Source organism: Cynocephalus volans, chromosome 9 (genome assembly GCF_027409185.1).
Source record: "Cynocephalus volans isolate mCynVol1 chromosome 9, mCynVol1.pri, whole genome shotgun sequence".
In the NCBI taxonomy this organism is placed as follows: Eukaryota; Metazoa; Chordata; class Mammalia; order Dermoptera; family Cynocephalidae; genus Cynocephalus; species Cynocephalus volans.
The window spans coordinates 17,788,808-17,809,833 of NC_084468.1; the positions used below are offsets into that span (position 1 = coordinate 17,788,808).

At 35.6% G+C, this 21,026-nt stretch overlaps 1 protein-coding gene across 4 annotated transcripts in view; it reads left to right on the plus strand.

Annotated features, from left to right (window-relative positions):
- SLIT2 (slit guidance ligand 2) overlaps positions 1-21,026 on the plus strand; it is a 361,007-nt gene that overhangs the window by 300,730 nt on the left and 39,251 nt on the right. For all 4 annotated transcript variants that reach the window (XM_063107731.1, XM_063107732.1, XM_063107729.1 and 1 more), the window contains 3 exons: positions 17,042-17,166; positions 17,302-17,399; positions 18,669-18,808. In XM_063107731.1, coding sequence (XP_062963801.1) covers positions 17,042-17,166; positions 17,302-17,399; positions 18,669-18,808 — 363 coding nt within the window. The remainder of the gene's footprint in view (positions 1-17,041; positions 17,167-17,301; positions 17,400-18,668; positions 18,809-21,026) is intronic.

The following is a 21,026-nucleotide window of genomic DNA, read 5'->3' on the forward strand; positions in this document are numbered from 1 at the left end:
AAGTGTATAGCCCAGACCTTCTGACTTGCCTCCCGTGCTGCAGACTTCCTGTGTTGGTGTTCCTGTTTCTTGCGTGTTTTTTTTTCCCTTTCTTTTCCCTTTGTCTTATGTATTTGTGAATTCAACATAGCATCTCAACAACAAATATTATTCTCTTCTCTTGTTACAAGAGTAATACATGCCCAATATAGAAAATCTATATAAGGAAATATAAACAATAGGAAACATCTTATTTCTGCAAGAAGAAATAAAATTAATCATCAATCACAATACCTAAATCTAACCACTAGTATTAAACTTGTTTTGTATATCTTTTCACTTTTGGTAGTCAAATATATGGATGTAGGTTTCTTACACAAAAATGGGTAAAAGGTTACCTTTCTTAAATTGTAGATGTTTCAAGAGGGCCACTCATAATTATTATAATGGAAGACAGAAATTCTTGAAAATTCTAAATGTATAATCAGAAAAAGTTGATGAAAAATGTTTTATGTGTAAAATTAAATCTTAGGTATTGTGGAGCATAGAGGTTTATGGTATGGTCTTATCTTCCAACACTGCCTTCCAGCAGAAAAAAATATTTTAATATTTGAAAATCTATGTAGGAAAATACATATTTAGGGCAGTAATACTGTGCAGTAGGTTACAGTATGAGCTCTGAATCCCACTCTGGTTGGGGCTAAATCCCACCTTTACTTTTTAGTAGTAAGATAATCTTAGTTTAATCACTTAACCAGTCTGTGCCTCAGTTTTCTTATTTGTAACTAAAGATGCTGATAGTACCAATCTGAAAGGGTTGTATTAAGATTATATGACAATATATGTAAAACACGCTGCTGCACACACGGTAACATTCAATATAGGTGAGCTGCTAATTGCATTGTTATAGCATTTGAAAACACCAAAAAAAAGATGATGTGAGACACTGTGATTTATTAATAAAAAAGGAATTTTCAAAAACTGTATACATCCCAAACATTTTTAGGTTGGTATCTAATGTTTTGTTTCATAGCTGTAAATGTTTGCAAAAGATGGAATTTGCAGCACACTGAAAATATTAACATTTTAAAACAAAACTCGTCTATTATTGTTTTAAATATATTTGGTGGAATCTAAATACAGCAGCTAATTTTAAAAGAGACAAAAGCAAGATTCTCCTTGATGCATTACATTGTTCTCTCTTCTTGAGCTTCTATTTTTTCTCCTTAAATTCTTATTTCCAGTACCTCAAAGAATTCTATTATTCTTTGCTACAAAAAATGTATATAATTGGTATTTTTAAAAATGTCTTGCCACCAAAATTCTGTACAATTTAATATTTTTCTCTGAATTGAATTATTGCCATTAATTCTAGTGCATCATTGATTGAAATAGTGTAATTGTTTACCTATATTTTAATATTTTACTGAAAATAAGATTTTATTGCAATGCCTCTCTGGGATTATGTGCATTGGTTACAAGAACTTTTGCAAATAACTGATATTTTAAATCATTCTTTTGTTATCTGAGATGTTTCCTTGGGGCATGCCCATTGGTAAGTTTCTGATAGACTGAGAGGTATACCATTCTCATAAAATGGGGGAGAGATGACTGTCAAAGGGAACATAAAGAAGGTAAACTGGCATAAAACTTGTTCTTAGGCATGGTGTCAGGAAGATTAAATGGGAAGTTGAGAAGCTGCAAACTGATTCTCTTACACCCCTCTGTATCCAGGGATCCATTTTGAAGAATGCTGGTGTTTTGTTCATTTTTTTTCTATTGAAACAAAATTGATTATATGTATTTATAGGGTACCATGTTGAATATCAATACCTGTGTGCAATATGTGATGCTGAAATCAGGATAATTAGTATATTCAGCATTACACAATATAATCATTTTTTGTGGCCCTTTACCAATTTCTCACTAACCTCCCCCTCTTCCCACCTCTAGTCACTTCAGTTCTGTTCTCTCCTTTTGAAAGTTCAGTGTATTATTGTGATTGTTGTGTCTTTCTGTGCCTGGTTTATTTCACTTAACATAATTTTCTCTAAGTTCATCCATGCTACTATGAATGGCAGAATTTCATTCTTTTTTATGGCATAGTATTCCATTATGTATCCGTGACACAAAACTTATCCAGTCATCCATCGATAGACATTTATGTTGGTTCCAAAACTTAGCTGTTGTAAACAGAGCTGTGATAAACGTGGGAGTGCAGGTATCCCTTCAACATGATTTCCATTTCTTTGGGTACATACCCAGCAGTGGAATTGCTGGATCATGTGGAAGTTCTATGTGTAGTTGTTTGAAGAAATTCCATACCATTTTCTATAATGGCTGCACTAACTTACAGTCCCACCAACAGCATAGGAGGATTCCCCTTTCTCCACATCTTCTCCAGCATTTGTTATTCTCTGTCTTTTTGATAATAGCCAGTCTAACTGGACTGAGATGTTATCTCATTGTGGTTTTGATTTGCATTTCCCTGATACATAGTGATGTTGAGTATTTTTTCATGTGTGTGTTAGCCATTTGTATACTTTCTTTTTTGAAATGGCTGTTTATTCCTTTGCACATTTTTTAATTGGGTTACTTGGATTTTTACTGTTAAGTTGTTTAATTTCCTTGTGTATTCTGGATATAAATCCTTGTCAGAAGCATGGTTTGCAGATAATTTCTCCCATTGTGTAGGGTGTCTTTTCACTTTATTTTGCTGTGCAGGAGGTTTTTAGTTTGATATGCTATTATTTGTTTATTTTTTCTTTTTTGCCTGTACTGTTGTGGTCATATTCATAATGTCTTTACCCAGTCCTAGTTCCTGAAGTGTTTTCCCTATGTTTTCTTTTAAAAGTTTTATTGTTTCAGGTATCATACTAAGGTTTTTAATCCATTTTGGGTTGATGTTGGTATATGGCAAGAGGTAGGAGTCTAGTTTCATTCTTCTACATATTGATGTCCACTTGTCCCAGCACCATTTATTGAAGAGGTAGTCTCTTCCACAATGTATGTTCTTGATGACTTTGTGAAATATCAGTTGGCTGTAAGTTTGTGGATTGATTTCTGGGTTCTCTATTCTGTTCCATTGATGTGTGTGTCTTTTATTATACAAGTACCATGCTGTTTTTGTTACTATAGCTTTGTAGTATAATTTGAGGTCAGGTAGTATAATGCCTCTGGCTTTATTTATTTATTTATTTGTTTATTGCTCAGGATTGCTTTGGCTATTTGGGATATTTTGTTGTTCCACATGAATTTTAGGATTTTTTTTCCATTTCTGTGAAGAATATCATTGGTATTTTGATGGGAATTGTATTAAATTTATAAATTGCTGTGGGTAGTATGAACATTTTCACAATGTTGATTCTTCACACAAAGAGCATGAAATGTCTTTCCATCTTTCTGTGTCCTCTTTACTTTCTTTCAGCAGTGATTTGCAGTTCTCATTGTAGAGATCTTTCACATTCTTGGTTAAATTTAATGCTAGGTATTTTACTTTTGGTGACTATTACAAATGGGATTGCTTTCTTGATTTCTTTTTCTGCTAGTTCATTGCTGGAGTATAAAAACACCACTGAATTATGCATGCTGACTTTGTATCCTGCAACTTTACTGAAATCATTTATCAACTCTGAAGTTTTTTGCTCGAGTCTTTAGATATTTCTATATGTAGGATCATGTCATTTGCAAACAGGGACAATTTGACTTCATCTTTTCAAATATGGATGCCCTTTGTTTCTTTCTCTTGCCTTATTATTCTGGCTAGTACTTCCAATACTACGTTAAATAGGAGTGGCTAGAGTGGGCATCCTTGTCTTGTTCCTTTTCTTCAGGGAAAGTCTTTCAGGTTTCCCATTTAGGGTGATATATCAATGGGTTTGTTGTGTATGGCTTTTATTGTGTTGAGATAATTTCCTTCTCTGCCTAATTTTCTGAGTGTCTTTATCATGAAGGGACGTTGAATTTTGTCAAATGCTTTTTCTGCATCTCATAAGATAATAGTATGTTTTCTGTCCTTGATTTTGTTGATGTTGTGTATCACATTTACTCACGTGCATATATTGAAGCATCCTTGCATCCCTGGGATTAATCCCACTTGATCATGGTGTATAATTTTATTTGACGTGTTGCTATATTCTGTTTGCTAATATTTTGTTGAGGATTTTTGTGTCTATGTTCATAAGAGATATTGGCCTGTAGTTTTCTTTTTTTGTTGTATGTTTGTCTGGTTTGGGTATCAGGGTGATGGTACCCACATAGAATGAGTTTGATAGAAAGGCCTCTGTTTCAATTTTTTAGAATAGTTTGAAGAGAATTAGTATTCCTCTTTAAAGGTTTGGTAGAATTTAGCAGTAATGCCATTTATTCCTAGGCTTTTCTTTGTTTGAAATCTACTGATTATTCCTTCAATATCATTGCTAGTTATTAATCTGATCAAGTTTCCGATTTTGTTTTGGTTCAGTCTTGATAGTTTGTATGTGTCCAGAGATTTATCCATTTCCTCCAGGTTTTCAAATTTGTCAGCATACAGTTGTTTATAATGGTCTCTAATCATTCTTTTTATTTCCGTAGTATCAGTTATAATGTCTCCTATATTATTTCTGTTTTTTTGTTATTTAGGCCTTCTCTCTTCTTTTCTTAGTTAGCCTAGCTAATGGTTTGTCTATTTTGTGTATCATCTCAAAAAAAGCAACTTTTTGTTTCATTGACATTTTGTTTTATTGTGGTGTCTCTATTTCATTTTGTTCTGTTCTAATCTTAATTATTTCCTTCTATCTACTAATTTGGGGATTGTATTGTTCTTGTTTTTCTAGTTCTTTGAGGTGTAGCATTAGGTTGTTTATTTGAAATCTTTTAATGTAAGCATTTACTGCAATAAACTTCCCTCTTAGGACTGCTTTTGTGGTATCCCACAGGTTTTGGTGTGATGTCTTTATTATCATTAGTTTTAAGAAATCTTTTGATTTCCTGTATAATTTCTTCTTGGACCCACATGTTGTTCAGGAGCATATTGCTTAATTTCCATATTTTTGTATAGTTTCCAGAGTTTCCCTTGTTATTGATTTCTAGTTTTAATCTACTTGAAGTGATTTCAGTTTCTTTGAATTTGTTGAGACTTGATTTATGATCTAACTTGTGGTCTGTCCTAGGTAATGTTCCATGTGCTGATCAGAAGAATGGATATTCTGTAGTAGTTGGATGAAAAGTTCTGTAAATATCTGCCAAGTCCAATTAGTCTAAAGTGTCATTTAAATCTTTTGCTTCAGGCCGACGCCGTGACTCACTCAGGAGAGTGCAGCGCTGGGAGCGCAGCAGCACTCCTGCCGCGGGTTCGGATCCTATATAGGGATGTCCGGTTCACTCACTGACTGAGCGCGGTCACAAAAAAGGACAAAAAAAAGAAAAAAAAATCTTGTGCTTCTCGTTGATTTATTGCCTAGATGATCTGTCCAATGTTGAGAGAGGTGTGTTCAGATACCCAGATATAATCATATTGGGGATCTCTTTCCTTAGGACTAACAGTTTTTGCTTTATATATCTGGGTGCTCTAGTGGTTTTTTTTTTTTTTTTTCTTGTGTGTGTGTGTGGGTGTGGGTGTGGGTGTATGTGTACGATTGTTATGTCTTATTATTGGATAGATCCCTTTATCATGACATAAAGGCATCTTCTTTGTCTCTTTTTATGGTTTTTGGTTTAAAATCTATTACATCTGATATAAGAATAGCTTTTCCTGCTTGTTTTTGTTTTTTATTTGAATGGTATATTTTTTTCCATCCCTTCACTTTTAGTCTATGTATGTCTTTACAAGTGAGGTGAATCTGTTGTAGACAGCATATAGTTGGGTCTAGTTTTTCAATCCAATCCGTGAGTCTGTGTCTTTTTAGTGGGGAATTTAATCCATTTACATTTAGGGTAATTATTGAAAGGTATTATCTTACTCCTGACAATTAATTGCTCTTCTTATGGTTGATTTAAATATCTTTTGACCTTTTCTTTCTCTTTGTTTGTCTTTGGTGTTTGTTGGTTTTCAGAGGTGGTAAGACACAGTTTCTTTCTCTTTCTTGTTTGCATATTGGTTCTACCAGTGGTGTTTGTTCTTTCTCATGTATTCATGGTGTGATTTTTTGGCTCCAAGTTTTTGGGTTTTTTTGGTTCAAGGTGCAAGAGTCCCTTGAGAATTTCTTGTAGAGCTGGTTATGTGGTGATAAACTCACACAGCATTTTTTTTTTTAAATCTTGGAAATATACTATTTCTCCTTCATTTCTGAAAGATAGCCTTGCTGAGTATAGTTTTCTTGGCTGGCAGTTGTGTTCGTTTAGTACTTTGACTATATGATCCCATTCTCTTCTCTCCTGTAGGGTTTCTGCTAAGAAGTCTGCTGTTAGTCTGACAGGGATTCCCTTGCTATTTTTAGGATTCTCTCTTTGTCTTTGACTTTTGACAGTTTGACTACATTGTGTCTCAGAGAGGACCTTTTAGATCAAATCTGTTTGGGAATCTTTGAGCCTCTTGGATCTGGAAGTCCACATCTCTGGCAATACCTGTGAAGTTTTCTGCTATTATTTCATTGAATATGTTTTTAATGGCTTTTCCTTTCTCCTCCCCTTCCATGATTTGGTTGTTTTTTGGTTGTTTGTAGGCTTAAGGGGGTCTGCTAGCTCTCTTAGATTTTCTTCATTTTATTAATTCTTTTTTTATATATTTGTCTGCTTGTGTTATCCAAAAAGACTGTCTTCAGGATCAGAAATTCTTTCTTCTGCTTGCTCTAGCCTACTTCTTTTGCTTGCAAGTGTAGTGTTTATTTAATTGAATGAATCTTTCAGTTCCAGCAGTTCTGTTACATTCTTTCTTATGTATTTATCTTTTTGTAAATTTCCTTCTTCATACCCTGGATTGATTTTCTCATTTTGTTGTGTTGTCTGAGTTGTCTTGTATCTCATTGAATTTCTTTAAGATTGTTACTCAGAATTCTCTTTCAGACATATCAAGTGTTTCCTGTTGTATGGGGTCTGGTATTTGAGAATTATAGTGTTCCTTTGATGATGCCGTATTTTCTTGTCTTTTTGTATTTCTAGTATCTCTACAATGATGACTAGTGACCTTGCGGTTGCTTCTTCTATTACTCTGTGGTGGCTTTTGAGGAAAGAGACTCCCTCCTGTTGATTTGTTCTATGTTTCCTGTTGGGTGGAATGTTTTAGTTTTGGTTCTGGGAAAGCTCAGTATTTATGGGGGACACTGGCAGCTGCATCTTTGCCTGGGGCTGTGTGTGTGTAAGGACCTGTACTGGTGGGTGGGGGCCATGTGGGCAGCTAGAGCATCTGGGGCCATGAAAGTGGCTGGCTGGCTGGGCCCACATGTGCAGGTGGGCCATGTGGGTGGCTGTGGCAGCTAGAATTTCATAGTCAGCTGTATGTCTGGGGACCACATGGTTAACTGTGGTGGTGGCTAGGCCCACACAAGTGGATGAGGCCACACAGGTGGTGAAACAACGGGGCCAGTGCAGAGGGGTGGGGCCACATGGGTGGCTGGGTGGGTGGTGTCATATGGGCAGCTGGGTGGTTGGGACTGCAAAGGAGCTAGATGGCTGGGCCCATACAGGTAGGTGGGGCCGTGCAGGTGGCTGGACAGCTGTGCCCATGCAGGCAAGTGGGGCTCCAGTGGTGGCCACGTGGTTGAGGTCACATGGGCAGCCAGGGCCATACAGGTGGCTGGAAGTCTGGAGCTGCATGTGTCTAGCACCACACTGATTTCTGGACTGGGATGTGTGAGTGGCGTGGGCTGCACAGTGGGGTGTGCCATGCACCATGAACTCCTGTGCAGGGAGAAAGGCCACACCTGTGGAACTAGATAATAGCACAGGCAACCAGGATGGAGGTTGGGGGTGAGCTGGGGCAGAAGTAGGAGGAGGGTTACCACCGCAAAGTGCTTATGGCCAAACAGATTCTTTCTGCACAAGAAAATTCCTCCTGGCTGATCCTGGTTTGGGAGACATGGCAGCAGCTGAGGCCACATGCCTTTTTCTCCTCCACACCACCCTGTTTGGTTTGTGTGCTCCACAGTTTCCTCACGAGGCTCCTACTGAACTCTTATGCTCTCTCACCAATGCTCTCCTCTGTACTTAGCTATCCTTTCCTTGCTCTGGTTGCTTTCTGTGGGAAGATCCATGTTGGGCATCTGTAGTCCACCATTTTGCCCCACCTCTCCACCTAACTGTACTTCTTAAAGCTTACAATTCTCTGAAGGTATTTCTTGGGAAAAAAAACTGTATAACACAAATTTGAGAAAAGCTGCATATTTATGTTTTACTTTTAAGAGCATCACAATTTAATTTATTGAGCATTCTCAGAAGTCCAATATGCACATGCATACATACATAAATGTTTGTATAACTCAAAATTTACCTAAATAATTTGACCTTTTGTTACTTAATGACTATAGCATCTCATGTACTTAGTGTAGCATGAATATGCCTGAGGGAAAATTGGTTCTTATCAGCACTATCCAATACGACTCTCTGCAGTGATAGAAATGTTCTATATCTGCACTATCCAATATGGTAGCCACTAGCCACATGTGGTTATTGAGCACTTAAAATGTGGCTAATGTAGTAGAGGAAATGGATTTTTAATTATATTTAATCTCATTTAAATTTAAATTTAAATATCATGTGGCTAGTGGCTACCATTTTGAATAGTGTAGTTGCTACAAGGGCTCAGAGGAAGAAATTGTGGCAGAGGAGGATTGTGAAAGATTTAGTGCTGCAAGTGCATAAGCCAGCTGTCTGGATGAGCAGACAAGTGTGTGAATAGTAGTACAGGTGGGCAGAACTGTGGGAGTAGAGCTGCACTGTAGGAAAGTTCTGGACTTATTCCAGGGCTACTAGGAAACAGTTAAGCTGAGAATTGTTAGTTGATAGATGATGCACATCCCTAGATCTGTCAGCTCAACTTTGGCAGTTTAGTTTAATAGTCACTAAGTTATCAAGTCAACAGATTGTTTATACTGCATGGTATACCTTAAGTTGAATAGCAAACAGCATGGGTGTAGACCAGTTGACAAGCAGTGTACACATTCAAGATTCAACAAATATAATGCAATTGCATTTAGCAGATGTTAGGATTTACTCAGCTTTTCGATGCCTTAAGATAATTTTGGAATGATAGCAAGCACTGAAACTCAAATGCCCTTTACCAGCATTTGTCAAAGTATTGTGAATTTTCATTGTCTTATTAAGTAAAACAGTTAGTTCAAGGTTTATGACAATTCAGACTATATCTTTGCCAATACTGCTGCTGCTGCTACTGCTACTACTAGTACTGGTACTATTACTACTACCACCACCACCAATAGCTAACTTCTATTGAGCAGTTTGCATTATGCTGAGCACTTAACATAGGTTTTTATCTCTTTTAATCTTTACACCGTTCCTACAGTAAGTATTATCGTTTGCCCATTTGAGAGATGAAAATATTGCAATTTAGAGAGATTAAGTAATTTATTCAAAATCACTCAGCTGATGAGTGAAGGAGTAAGAATTTGAACCTTGGCTCTCTGATTCCAGAGCCTGCTGCTAAAGTTTACTTTATAATTTTCAATAAAAAGACTTTTAATACAAATTATCAATGTAAATACTCATAAATTGCCATTCTACTATTGAAACATTCTTAGAAAATTAAAATGTTGAACTTTTCTCAAATACTTTACTAGAAATATTTACTCATAAGAAATACATTGGTAGAAGGTAAGGTATTTTTATCTATTAATTAAAAGAACTTACTCAAGGAAATCTGCTGATTACTATGTTATTGAACATAAGTGCTTTATGAGCTTGAAAGCAATAAAATGATGTTTCTTTAAGTATTTTTATAATTTGAGGTTTCCATATTTTAATATAACTTCCCCGATAGTTATGCCAGTCTAATGTGTTTTTATTTATGAAAATCATGTAAGTACAAACTCCCAATATTAAGGTTTGTCAATAATTTCAAATTACAGCAAGAAGATGAATATTCTTTATTTAAAAACATGTTTACATAGTTAAATTTAAATACATAATTTAAACATTTTATTTTTCTGCTAGAAAAGGCTATGCCATTATTTTGAGTAATTAATTCTTTCAATAAAATTTTTATTCTACATTTTTCAGAGTATTTTCTTTATGCTATACCCTCATAATTATGATGTATAACAGAAATAAATGAGGAGGATGAAACAGATTATCAGAGCTCATGCAATCAATACGCAGATTAGAGCATTCTTGAGTGGGAAGCAGATAGTCATGACTTATCTTTATAATTCAAATGTCCTGTCCTCATCTTTTAAATACCACATGAAGTTAGAGTGATCAAGCAGTTTAAAATAAAAAAGGTTTTTTGTCTTTTCCATGTTTTCATTGAGAAAGTCAGCATGCAAAGTGGGATATTCTTAATTTCTAATATTCCCTTTATTGCTCTTTGTTCAAGAAGATTTAGCTATACGGACAACTAAATTGTTCACTTTTTCATTTGACAGCCATTCCTTAAGTACTCACATGTGCTAAGGGAATGAACAGTCTAATGGAAAAGAATGTTATATTTCTTCATTCATTCAACAAATATTATCTGAGTTCCTACTATGTTCCCAGCACAGTTCTGAGGTGTTAAAATTACAATAAACAATTCAGAATAAAGTCTCTGTCCTTATGGAGCTTATGTTCTATTCATAGATACATTTAAATCGATAATCCTAAAATAATATGGAAGGTTGGTGAAATATGTATATGAATAATATATATCCATACCAAACAATTATGGAACTGTAATGATACTGCCCGATCTGTGAGGCTGTCAGGGAATTCTTACTGTGAGCCAAGTGGACCTGAGAACAGAACTCAAAAGAGGGGAGATGGCCCAAAAAGGCAGGTGTCTGGTAGCCATGAGCTTAAATAATGAGGAAGGGATAAAGGACTTTTCTTTTTTGGCGGCTGGCCGGTGCAGGGATCGAACCCTGGACTTTGGCGTTATCACTGACTGAGCTAACTGGCCAGCCCTTGGGTCCTTTCTGAATGCCAAGGTGATCAGCATTTTAACACCCCATGATCGATCTCTTCCCCTAATGTTATATGTTAAGAATCCTGTAGATTCTGGAATTCCCGGGAAAAATTCCACATATCTTAGTAATAACATCGTAATACTGTTGTTTTTCTTAGCAAGATCAGCATCTTCCTTTTTGAGGAGAGTTTTTGATGAGCTTGAATGAGGCCTTTTGTTTTGTGTCTTAAAATTATTGATTGATATTGCCCTTAGTTAATTAATTAAGTATGAAGGTGATTAAATAATTTAACCCAAGCCAGAGTAATGAAAAATTCACTAGTTAGATCAATTTTTGAAGCATTATTTAGAATTTGGTCAAATCCTTTTTGCATTTTCAGATTTATTATCAACTAATACATAGTTACAACTCTTAAATAACTTTAGCTTTGGGGATTTAGATTTGCTCATTGGCTAAAGAAAACATTCAAGTTGGTATATATGGTTATCTGCCAAAACTACCATCTTTAAAAGAAGGGGGTGGGGGGGATGTTTTTCATTACGCTTTTTAAAACTTAAAACATTGGGAAAATTTTAACAGACATTTATTTTAATAGGTGAAGACAACCAAGAATTAATGTTATGTTCTTAAATATTTTATATTCATATTTTCTCTGATGCAATAGTATCATAAAAGAATTATTGGGTTTTTTTCCACGTAATTTTGACTCAAGAATTTCATTTGCGGGCCTAAGGTCACATGTCAATGTAGCAAATGCCCAGACCTGGTTATTCCAGAGCTGTAATAACTTAGCCTTTATGTTTTCATTTAACAGTTTATGTAATACAAATTTACAAAATTTTAACCCCTGTCATCTAGCAATCGTCTTCACCCCAGCTAAACTGAGGCTAGGACACCGACAACTTCCAGCTTGCCAATTTCAATAGCTTCTGTCCAGTTATCGTTATTTGTTCTCTTTTCATCTTAGATGGAGGCTACTGATCCTTCTTGTACACTCTCTTAGCCTCTTTGTCATTCCTTTGGCTGGTACTTCTTTCTTTTACACCCAATCTTTAATGCAGTCATATGTGGGGTTCTGTCCTCAGTGCTATTAATTCTCAATTGACTTCAGTCTATGCTTCAGATATCTAGTCATGACTTTATTTATGAACAGACTCATATTTCCATTTCCTTTAGGTGTTCCTCTGTGTTGACGGCTTGCAGAAACTGAAAACACGTATTCTAAGACATGCATTTCCATTCCCCACATTTACTCTCTAACTGATACATGCATGTCTGTTCTTCTGAACTATAATTTTTTCCCCAAAATTCAGGCATTTCACTTGGCTTTGATTCCCCAAAACTTTGCCTAGTGCCTGGCACAAAGTAGACCTTTGATAAATATTTGATAAGTGAATGACTTAATGATGGAGTGTTGTTAACAAATAGACATTTGATATTAATGTTTAAGAAATGCAGTCATGTAATAGGCAGCAGAGCATAGAATTGCTGGTTTTAAATTAATACTTCATTTTAGTTAGTTATTAAATATTACAACATTAAATATTCCTTACATGTTTCCTGAGTTGTCTTTGATATATCTCTGACTTTATACAAGGGCAGTGCTAGAGGATTTTGTCATTTGACTCATGTTTCCAAGGGATGCCAGGCTGAAGGAAAACTCTGGGAGATAGTTAGAAATTTTTGTCTGGAGCTTTTGGTAATAAATCAAAGTGAGATGCAGTTCTCAGTGGGTGGCAATACTGGTGTCAGGTGCATAACTAGTGATTTGAGGAGAGTAAGCAAGTCTGCCTACAAGCTTTAATGGATTTGAGGTCTGGCAGTTTTTCCATTAAAGATTAAAGTAACTGACAGAGACAGATTGTTAGCCAAACTTTCTTCTCATTTCCCATTTGAATTATTAAGCTAAACATCTCCATCTAAGTAGCTGATACTATAGATACAAAGTCAAGACCAAATCTTTATTCAATCCAGTTAGCCTAGTCTGGCCTTTTTCCTTTCAGTGACATTAGTTAGTATCTGTATCCTTGAAGCAAGATGTCTTTTCTCCTCTGTAGCACACATCTCATGAAGGCTAATTTGTTGTCAATATTTTAACATTTCTTGGAACTAGTTAGCTTTAGGAAGGAGAAAAGCTTAATGACTGTAGTTCTTTACCAAGCAGGAATGCAAAAACAAAGCGAACCTCTTCTACTTCTTAAAGCTGACTGCTATTTCTGGTGCTTGTCCAGACCAAATTTACAAGTCACAGTTGTGTCCCTTGACAACATAAAATCATTAACTCTTAGTGTTGTTACCCAATGGATAATTATCTCTTGATGCCCACTTTCATTCCTTGTGGATTTCGTAATAGTTTCTACAGTTTCCCCAAATTTCAGCAGCTCTTAGCATATATAGAAGGTGTACTTGTGATGAACAGACAAATGAGAAGCTTTCATCTGTCTCTGTCTGTGTTGAAATTTGGTCAAACAAGCAAAGGACTCCCTTTCTCCTTTTAAGTAAACCACTTTTGTCTCCCCACCTCCACCCCCTACTCTTTGGAAGTATAGAAAAAATTGTCAGTACTTGCTGTGGTTTCTGAACTTGGTCTCTCTAGCTTCCCTGCTTGACATTCATTAGCATCTCACTTAATGCTTAAAACAACTCATTGAGCTGTCTGCAGTTATCCTAATGCCACACACTTAAGTGACAAAGCTGGGTTACTACACTGGGCTGATGGACTTCAGATTCTATTTATGCTATGTTATTACTATGATTACTATAATATGCTAAAAGGCTTTTCTGATTCATGTTCCTGGACATTTTCTTTTCACATAGGGCAAAATGCTACAAGTGTTAGTTTGCTCTGGAGAGCTGTGCTAGTTCTACCATTTTATGAAGACTTTATTTAGAATCTCCCTTTAGCTCTGATATCATGTCCTTATGTAAACAGATTAAAGATGTCACCCCCTTGAATATGAGAATTACAGGAGGGCTCCAAGAAAGTGCACTGGGTGGAAAATGAATCACGAATTGGAGGCAGATAGAAGATAGACTTAAAAGAGGGGCAACATGGATGGGAAGGTGCATGAGAGGAGAGATCAGATACAAGGGATATAGTCTTGAGGGATTAGACTACAAAAATAAGCAGATTTAGAAAAACTGGGCAGATGTAAGAATTACGTTATACGAAGGATTTTTAGTTGAGCAGAATTACAATCTCAATAAAATAGGAAAAGGAATTCTATCATTGTAAGACATTTAGAGATATCAGAGGATGCTGCTATTTGGAATTTATGTAACTTACAGACATCTTTTGGATTGCCCTTCACTCAAACTCAAGTGCTAGAAATAAAGTATCTTAGTAGAACTGACTTTAAAAGAAGGATATGAAAAAAGGAGAAACAAATGGAATGGTAGCTGCAGTAGTCATGTTTACCAACCTGAGGAAGTTAGAACTAGATATTTTACTGTATTCTCAAACCCAAAGCCACCAAAACAGGTCAGCAGGCTTATTAAATTGTCAGAGAGTCCTGTGTACATGAGAAAGCTTGTTATTTGATTCTTTTAGCTAAACTGAACATTTACAAGGTGGCAACAATCTCCCTTCATACACTCCTAAGAAATTTCAGATATGAAAATAATTGAGCATAATTGGCTATATGGGAGATCAAATTTGGTCCTGGAAACAAGTAGAAAAATTAGATAGTGCTTATTAATCAGATATGGTTCAGTGGACATTTATTAAATAAATCTTGACTATATGGTAAACTGGCCAGGGACTACATCAGCCTGGAAGTTTTGCTACCTATATACTCTATGAAATTCTTCAAAATCTATTCATTTGTTTTCCCTAAAACTATCTCTAGCTCTCATCTATGTATCCAAACATAATTTTTGGAAGATGTCACATTCCATGGAATGAACTTAGACAATACCAACCCCGAACTCCTCTATTTAAGCCATACGTAGTCTTACAAGGTTGAAAGCATGAAAATAGACCAAAAGACATTTTTTCTCAAGGTCTTAGAAAGTGGCCCTATGAATGTTTACAGTCCTTGCATTCACTGATGTGTTATTTTGCTCGTGTCCATTCTTAGCCACTTCATCCTGCCCCTCTGTTCTGAGTTAGATTGTATTCTTCTAGCCTAGCTAAGGGATCCACTATCAATGAGACATTTTCTTTTCTATTGCTGTTTCTAAATATGATAACTTTAGCATACACAAATCATTTATTGTGAGGTATTAACATTCATTTAACTAACTGCTTTCACTAAGGGCCATCATTCATTTCTCTAAGTGTGTTGAATAGCTAAACTTTAGCCCTTAATTGATAAATAAATGGGGTGGGAGGAGGTGATAAATTAAATTTCTATGAGGCTTACTTCAGAATTAATCCCAGAAAATTCCCAGCTATAATTTGGTATGGAGACTGCATTAATTATTCTGGTTACAAAGAAAAAATGGAGGGGACACTGGCATGGTCTCCCCCAGTAACTGAGGTACCACTAGAAACAAGCACCCCCTTGCCTTTATCAGGATTCTCCCCAGAACTGTCATCCATTTCCAAATGGTTAAAAAGAAATAGGAATTTCTGCATAGACATATTTCAAGGATTTTTTGTTTATAGAAAAACTGAACAATATAGAACACTATCCACTTAGTGGATTTTAATCAGAAACCATTATTTGAATATGTGCTGGTATTTCCCAGGCTAAGGGACGTGAAAAGTTATGAAGTGTCACTATGGCTGCCATGTTAATTCACATTCTCTTACATGTGTGAGTTCCTATCAGTGGACCAACAACTCACACCCATAAGCTGTAGAATAATTTTAGGAAAGGTAGTTCATATTAGCAGAAGTCATACAACTTTGGGGGGAAGGTACCGTAGAATGTTAGAGCAGTGATAGTTGGGTGCGGGGAAGGCATGCTATTCAATTGCCCCGATAACTTTGCTGGAAATTGTGTGTGATGAAATCTGCTGCTTGTTCCAATGAAGATAAAAAGCTACAGAGAGATTGATGAGAGCAGAAATATAATTAATGTTGACATTATAAAATATTTATATTTTATATATAAAGATGTCACTTTGCCACTGTCCTAATCAGGCACACTTTCCAAAGGCAGTCTAGTGAGTTCTCTCAAACAGTGCACAAAGTAACATCAGTGGGACGTAATTTTATTGTGGACGGTACAATTCCCACCTTGTTAGCCATTTATCAAATGAATATGTGTGAACAAAGGAAAATGGCTGCAGCTAAATCTGCATTTTTATCTAGACTTTTTATGTGTCAGGAGATTTTTAAATGGTGTGTTCCAAAATGTAAGAGTGCAAGTGAACATCATTTCAATGGTTTTCTTCTCAAAGAGGAAGATATAGAAACCTCATCGATCATGAATTGTGCTAATGAACTAATAAATAAATTTAATAAAAGGATATGAGGGAGAACATAATGGAGGTGACATTTTTGGTTTATTTTCATATACATAAAAGTGGCACTGTTTTTTATCTCCTATGTGAAAGTAACACTGCTGAGCTAATGTTGTCTGGACAGATGCATTCTACTGTGTTTTTAGTTGAAGTAATGAAGCTTTGTTTAGTCATAAAACTCTCCCATCTCACCCCACCCTCACACACAGTCCTCTCTGGGACCAGTGGTGTGTATTCCCAAGAGGCTGGCTGAGGTTAAGGTGCAGGCAGTGGTCATGGAATGCTCCGCATAAGCTAGTCGGCCCATGAAGGGACTCACCCTGTGATATTGATGTCATCAATATCACATACTAACCACCTAAGCTACCAACCTGGAGTCCCACTCTGACTTCAGTGACTCTCATAGTAACTCCCAGTGAGAAGGCTTCCTGTTACATTCTTGAGTGTAATATGATGATACTGATTTCTGATTTTGTCAGGGAAGAGAAACACATATAGATATATGACCAATAATAATTTTTATACAAAATTTACTATTACATTAAGGCACAGAAATAATTTTAAGAGAACTAAAAATAGGAAGCATCAGCTTCTCATATTTTTCAATTAATTTTTAGGTCCCGTGGATGTCAATATTCTAGCTAAATGTAATCCCTGCCTATCAAATCCGTGTAAAAATGATGGCACCTGTAACAGTGATCCAGTTGACTTTTACCGATGCACCTGTCCCTATGGTTTCAAGGCAAGTAGATGCTGTGGGAACCACAGTCTGAAAACAGCTTTCCTTGGTGTCTCTTCATTATTCTACTGTGCTTTCTCTATGCACTGAGAACTATTTTGTTTACATTTAACTATGCTTGCCCATTTTTTTCTCTAGGGTCAGGACTGTGATGTCCCAATTCATGCATGCATCAGTAACCCTTGTAAACATGGAGGAACTTGCCACTTAAAAGAAGGAGAAAAAGATGGATTCTGGTAGGTCATGAGTCTATGATCTTCTGTGTCTAAAGTGTTGAGGCAAGAGTAACTAAGCAAACATGCATTTTTCTTTTCAAATCAAAGGGCAACATTTTAAATAGAATTTCAGAATAAAGACAATATGTGTTGGTTCCTCTCAAAGATTGCAATATTAAAAGCAAATGGAGACATTGCAGTGTTTCTTAGCTCAGGATGCTGCAAAATCAAAAAATTAAAAAACATGCACATACACACATTATGACTAATAAGTCAGATTAGGGCAAGACAAAGTATTGGTTCTATTATGCTAATTAATAGCCAGCTAGTCCTCTACTGCAAGTCATATTCATCTGTTGTTTTAGTTATTGCTTCAACAGACAGTGTGTAATGATAAAATGTAGTTCCCATTGAAACAAAATTAATGATTCACTTCTAAGCCACAATATAATTAGACAAACATGCTGTGAATATTTTAAATCTGGGGTTATTTAATCATACGGTACAATTACTTCAGATGTACTTCGTGAATTTTGAAATAGAGTTCTTTATTAAATGACACTAATAATTTCACATAAGAATGTTAATCTACTACTAAAGTGTGTTAGAAATGTTATGTTTTAAAAGAAATATACTTTATTTCCACATTCTGTTAAAAAAATTGTCTCTTATCCATCTAGACTTTACTCAAAGATTATTTTGATCCTGACTCCTGATTAAATGTGCAATGTTTTATGCCAGGGGAAAAACTGTACTTATTGAGACTTAACTTAAAGAGAACATTCTCATTTTGTAATTGCAAGGAAGACAAAAGTCTTATTTTTCTGATTTCTTTTTTTGTTTCAAGACTTTAAGAATTTTACACATGGGGTAGTAGATATTGTAATTTTTAAAATCAGAACCAGTTCCTCCTCATTTATGAGCAAAGAAGCATAAGCTATTTTATTACAGCCCAACTCGAGATGAAGATATCCAGGGCTATGGAGTAAAACTTTGCTTGTATTTTAGACCTGCAAATATGTTGTGTATACTGATTTATAAGACTGTGGAGCCATTTGCCATCTTGCAGCCAGCATAAATTTGCTTTTTTGAGTGGTTTCTGGTTTGGTGGATATTACCTTAAATTAATGCTTACAACATGTCATTTAAAAGCATTTTAAAAATCAATTTTTTGTAGTTAAAACTCTATAACTGATGAGTGTTATTTGTGATTTTTTCAATATTTAGACCACATGGCTTTAAATGCAGCTAAAAGATGTTTTGTTTTGTTTTGTTTCTTTTCTTCCACAGGTGTATTTGTGCTGATGGATTTGAAGGAGAAAATTGTGAAGTCAATGTTGATGATTGTGAAGATAATGACTGTGAAAATAATTCTACGTGTGTTGATGGAATTAATAACTACACATGTCTTTGCCCACCTGAGTATACAGGTACGAAGAGTAGTAAATATGCCTTCAATCTATGTATCCATTTCAAAGCATCACTGGCACTATGTTATATTGGTTTATTGAACCATTGTATTATTTAATAACTGCTAGGTATTTTGGAAATTACATGTAATGTACATAACAGAAGGACTTAAAGATGGTTTCAACCAACCAAATAAAAGACCCAGCATGCTTAGTTCAAACACATGCATCTATCATAAAGTCATGCTATCCAGCAAAAAAAAAAAAATAATAAAAAAATACAGCTATCATGCTGAAGCTTCTAGTCCCACAAATCAATGGCATTTGTGTGCAAACCATGTTTTCTGTGCAGACCAGCCCATCAATACATATGTGAAAAGAGGGCATTTCTTTACATAACAAAACATAATTAATCATTTGAGATTACTCATATTCATACTTGTTTCTTCAGTAGCGATTGTTTGCATTTATTAACCTATATCCTTCAAAATATAACTCAGTCAGGAAGATATTGACCGTCTTGGATAATCTAATGAGACCATCCCCTTTTTTTCTGACATTTTGTCTTTTTGGGTGATAAATCTTATAAAACTATCCAAATCACTAAACTTCCTCTCTTTTCAAACCATTTGCTATAAACTCAACATCAAGTGCATGACTTGTCAATTTTGTGAGAACATCTGTTTGATTTTTGTGGCTATGAATAAGAAAATTCATAGTTATTAATCTTTTTTTTTCCCTAATAAGTCACTTAAAGTTGATAGAGGTAAAGAGAATGTTACACATTTTATTCATAAGAAAAAATGAAGTAGATCCTATTGCTCTATTCAGTTACCATTTTCATTTTTCTGGGTGCTTTTCATTAATTATATTTATTACCATATAATATAATACATAGTTAAGAATATCAAAGGGTGAAATAACTATGTAGGCGATTGAAGTTAACATCTCTAAAAGTGAAAGAAGAACAGACATCCGTATAATTAAATTTTCCCTGAACTTGTTGGATTTTACTAAGTACTTTACTTGATGGAAAAATACTAGATAGAATAATGAGATTTTGTTTTGGCAATCCAGATCTGTTTAAGTGCCTCTGAGACTGCCTTTTCCATGGTCTGATTTTTTTTTTAAAACCAATAAGACACCTGTTGTCATGTGAAGTAATGTCATGCTAAGTTTCCAGTAGAAATTTCAGCATGCTGTGTCACCACGTGTTCTTCTGTATATGTATACAGCCCTTAGACTGCTTAGTGGGAAGAATTTGAGCATTCTTTAACATTTAGCATTAATGAAGGATAGCAAGTGTATCCAACACGCACCTATTCTGAGTTGGCTGGAAAGAGTTTAGGTGGTACATAGCTAAGATTACATTGTTTCACACAGATATTATTTGTGTCACACCCCAGATACTTGCCATGAGCCTGCAAGCACAGATTCTGTAGCCCTTGGAGCTACCCTGAGAATCTGAGCTTTACTGAATTGGCTGATTTAGACTTGTACAAGAAGCTCAACATTTACACTAAAATGTATTACCTATTACCTTCTTAGGATAAAATAGTTCTTTCTTTCCATAATCGTTCTGACCATTATAAGAAGGGCTTAAAAACCTACTTAATTTCAGAGGCCTCTTAAAACCAACCTACTTTGACTCCACCAGACAAATTGTACCCAAGCATTTCAAGCACACTGTGGCTAGCCAGTACCTTCCTGAGCACAGAAACCAGGAATTTACATACATATCCCCTTCCTAATGAAAACCTAGGCTTGGGAGCATGGATGTATTCAGGTTCTTATGTGTTTTTTTAATCATAATTTACATAAGGTGGTAGACTCTTCTGAGTTGGTTTGCAGATATCCCCCTGCTTGGCTTTAGATTTGCTATTCCTTATTCTTATCCATTTCTCTTGCGTCTCTGTCTTACCTGTTCACTCTTCATTTCCCAAGCTCCCATCCCACACCTGCTCCTCTTAGCCACATTGTCTCCTATCCTAAGTGATTCAGTTCAGTGCAACCTCCTCTGAAAAGTGTTATGAAGCCTCACTTCCCACCTATGTCAGATGTCTTTCTTTGAAACATATCATAAAAATGCAAAGCTAAGCAAAATCACTTCTTAGCCAAAATTTGATATCTATAAAATCTGTCATGAGGGAACCTGCCATGACTATCTGTCAAGAGCCATTTGGACCTCCATGAGAACTGAGACACTTTTAGTCATTTTACTTATATCTATTGCAAATAC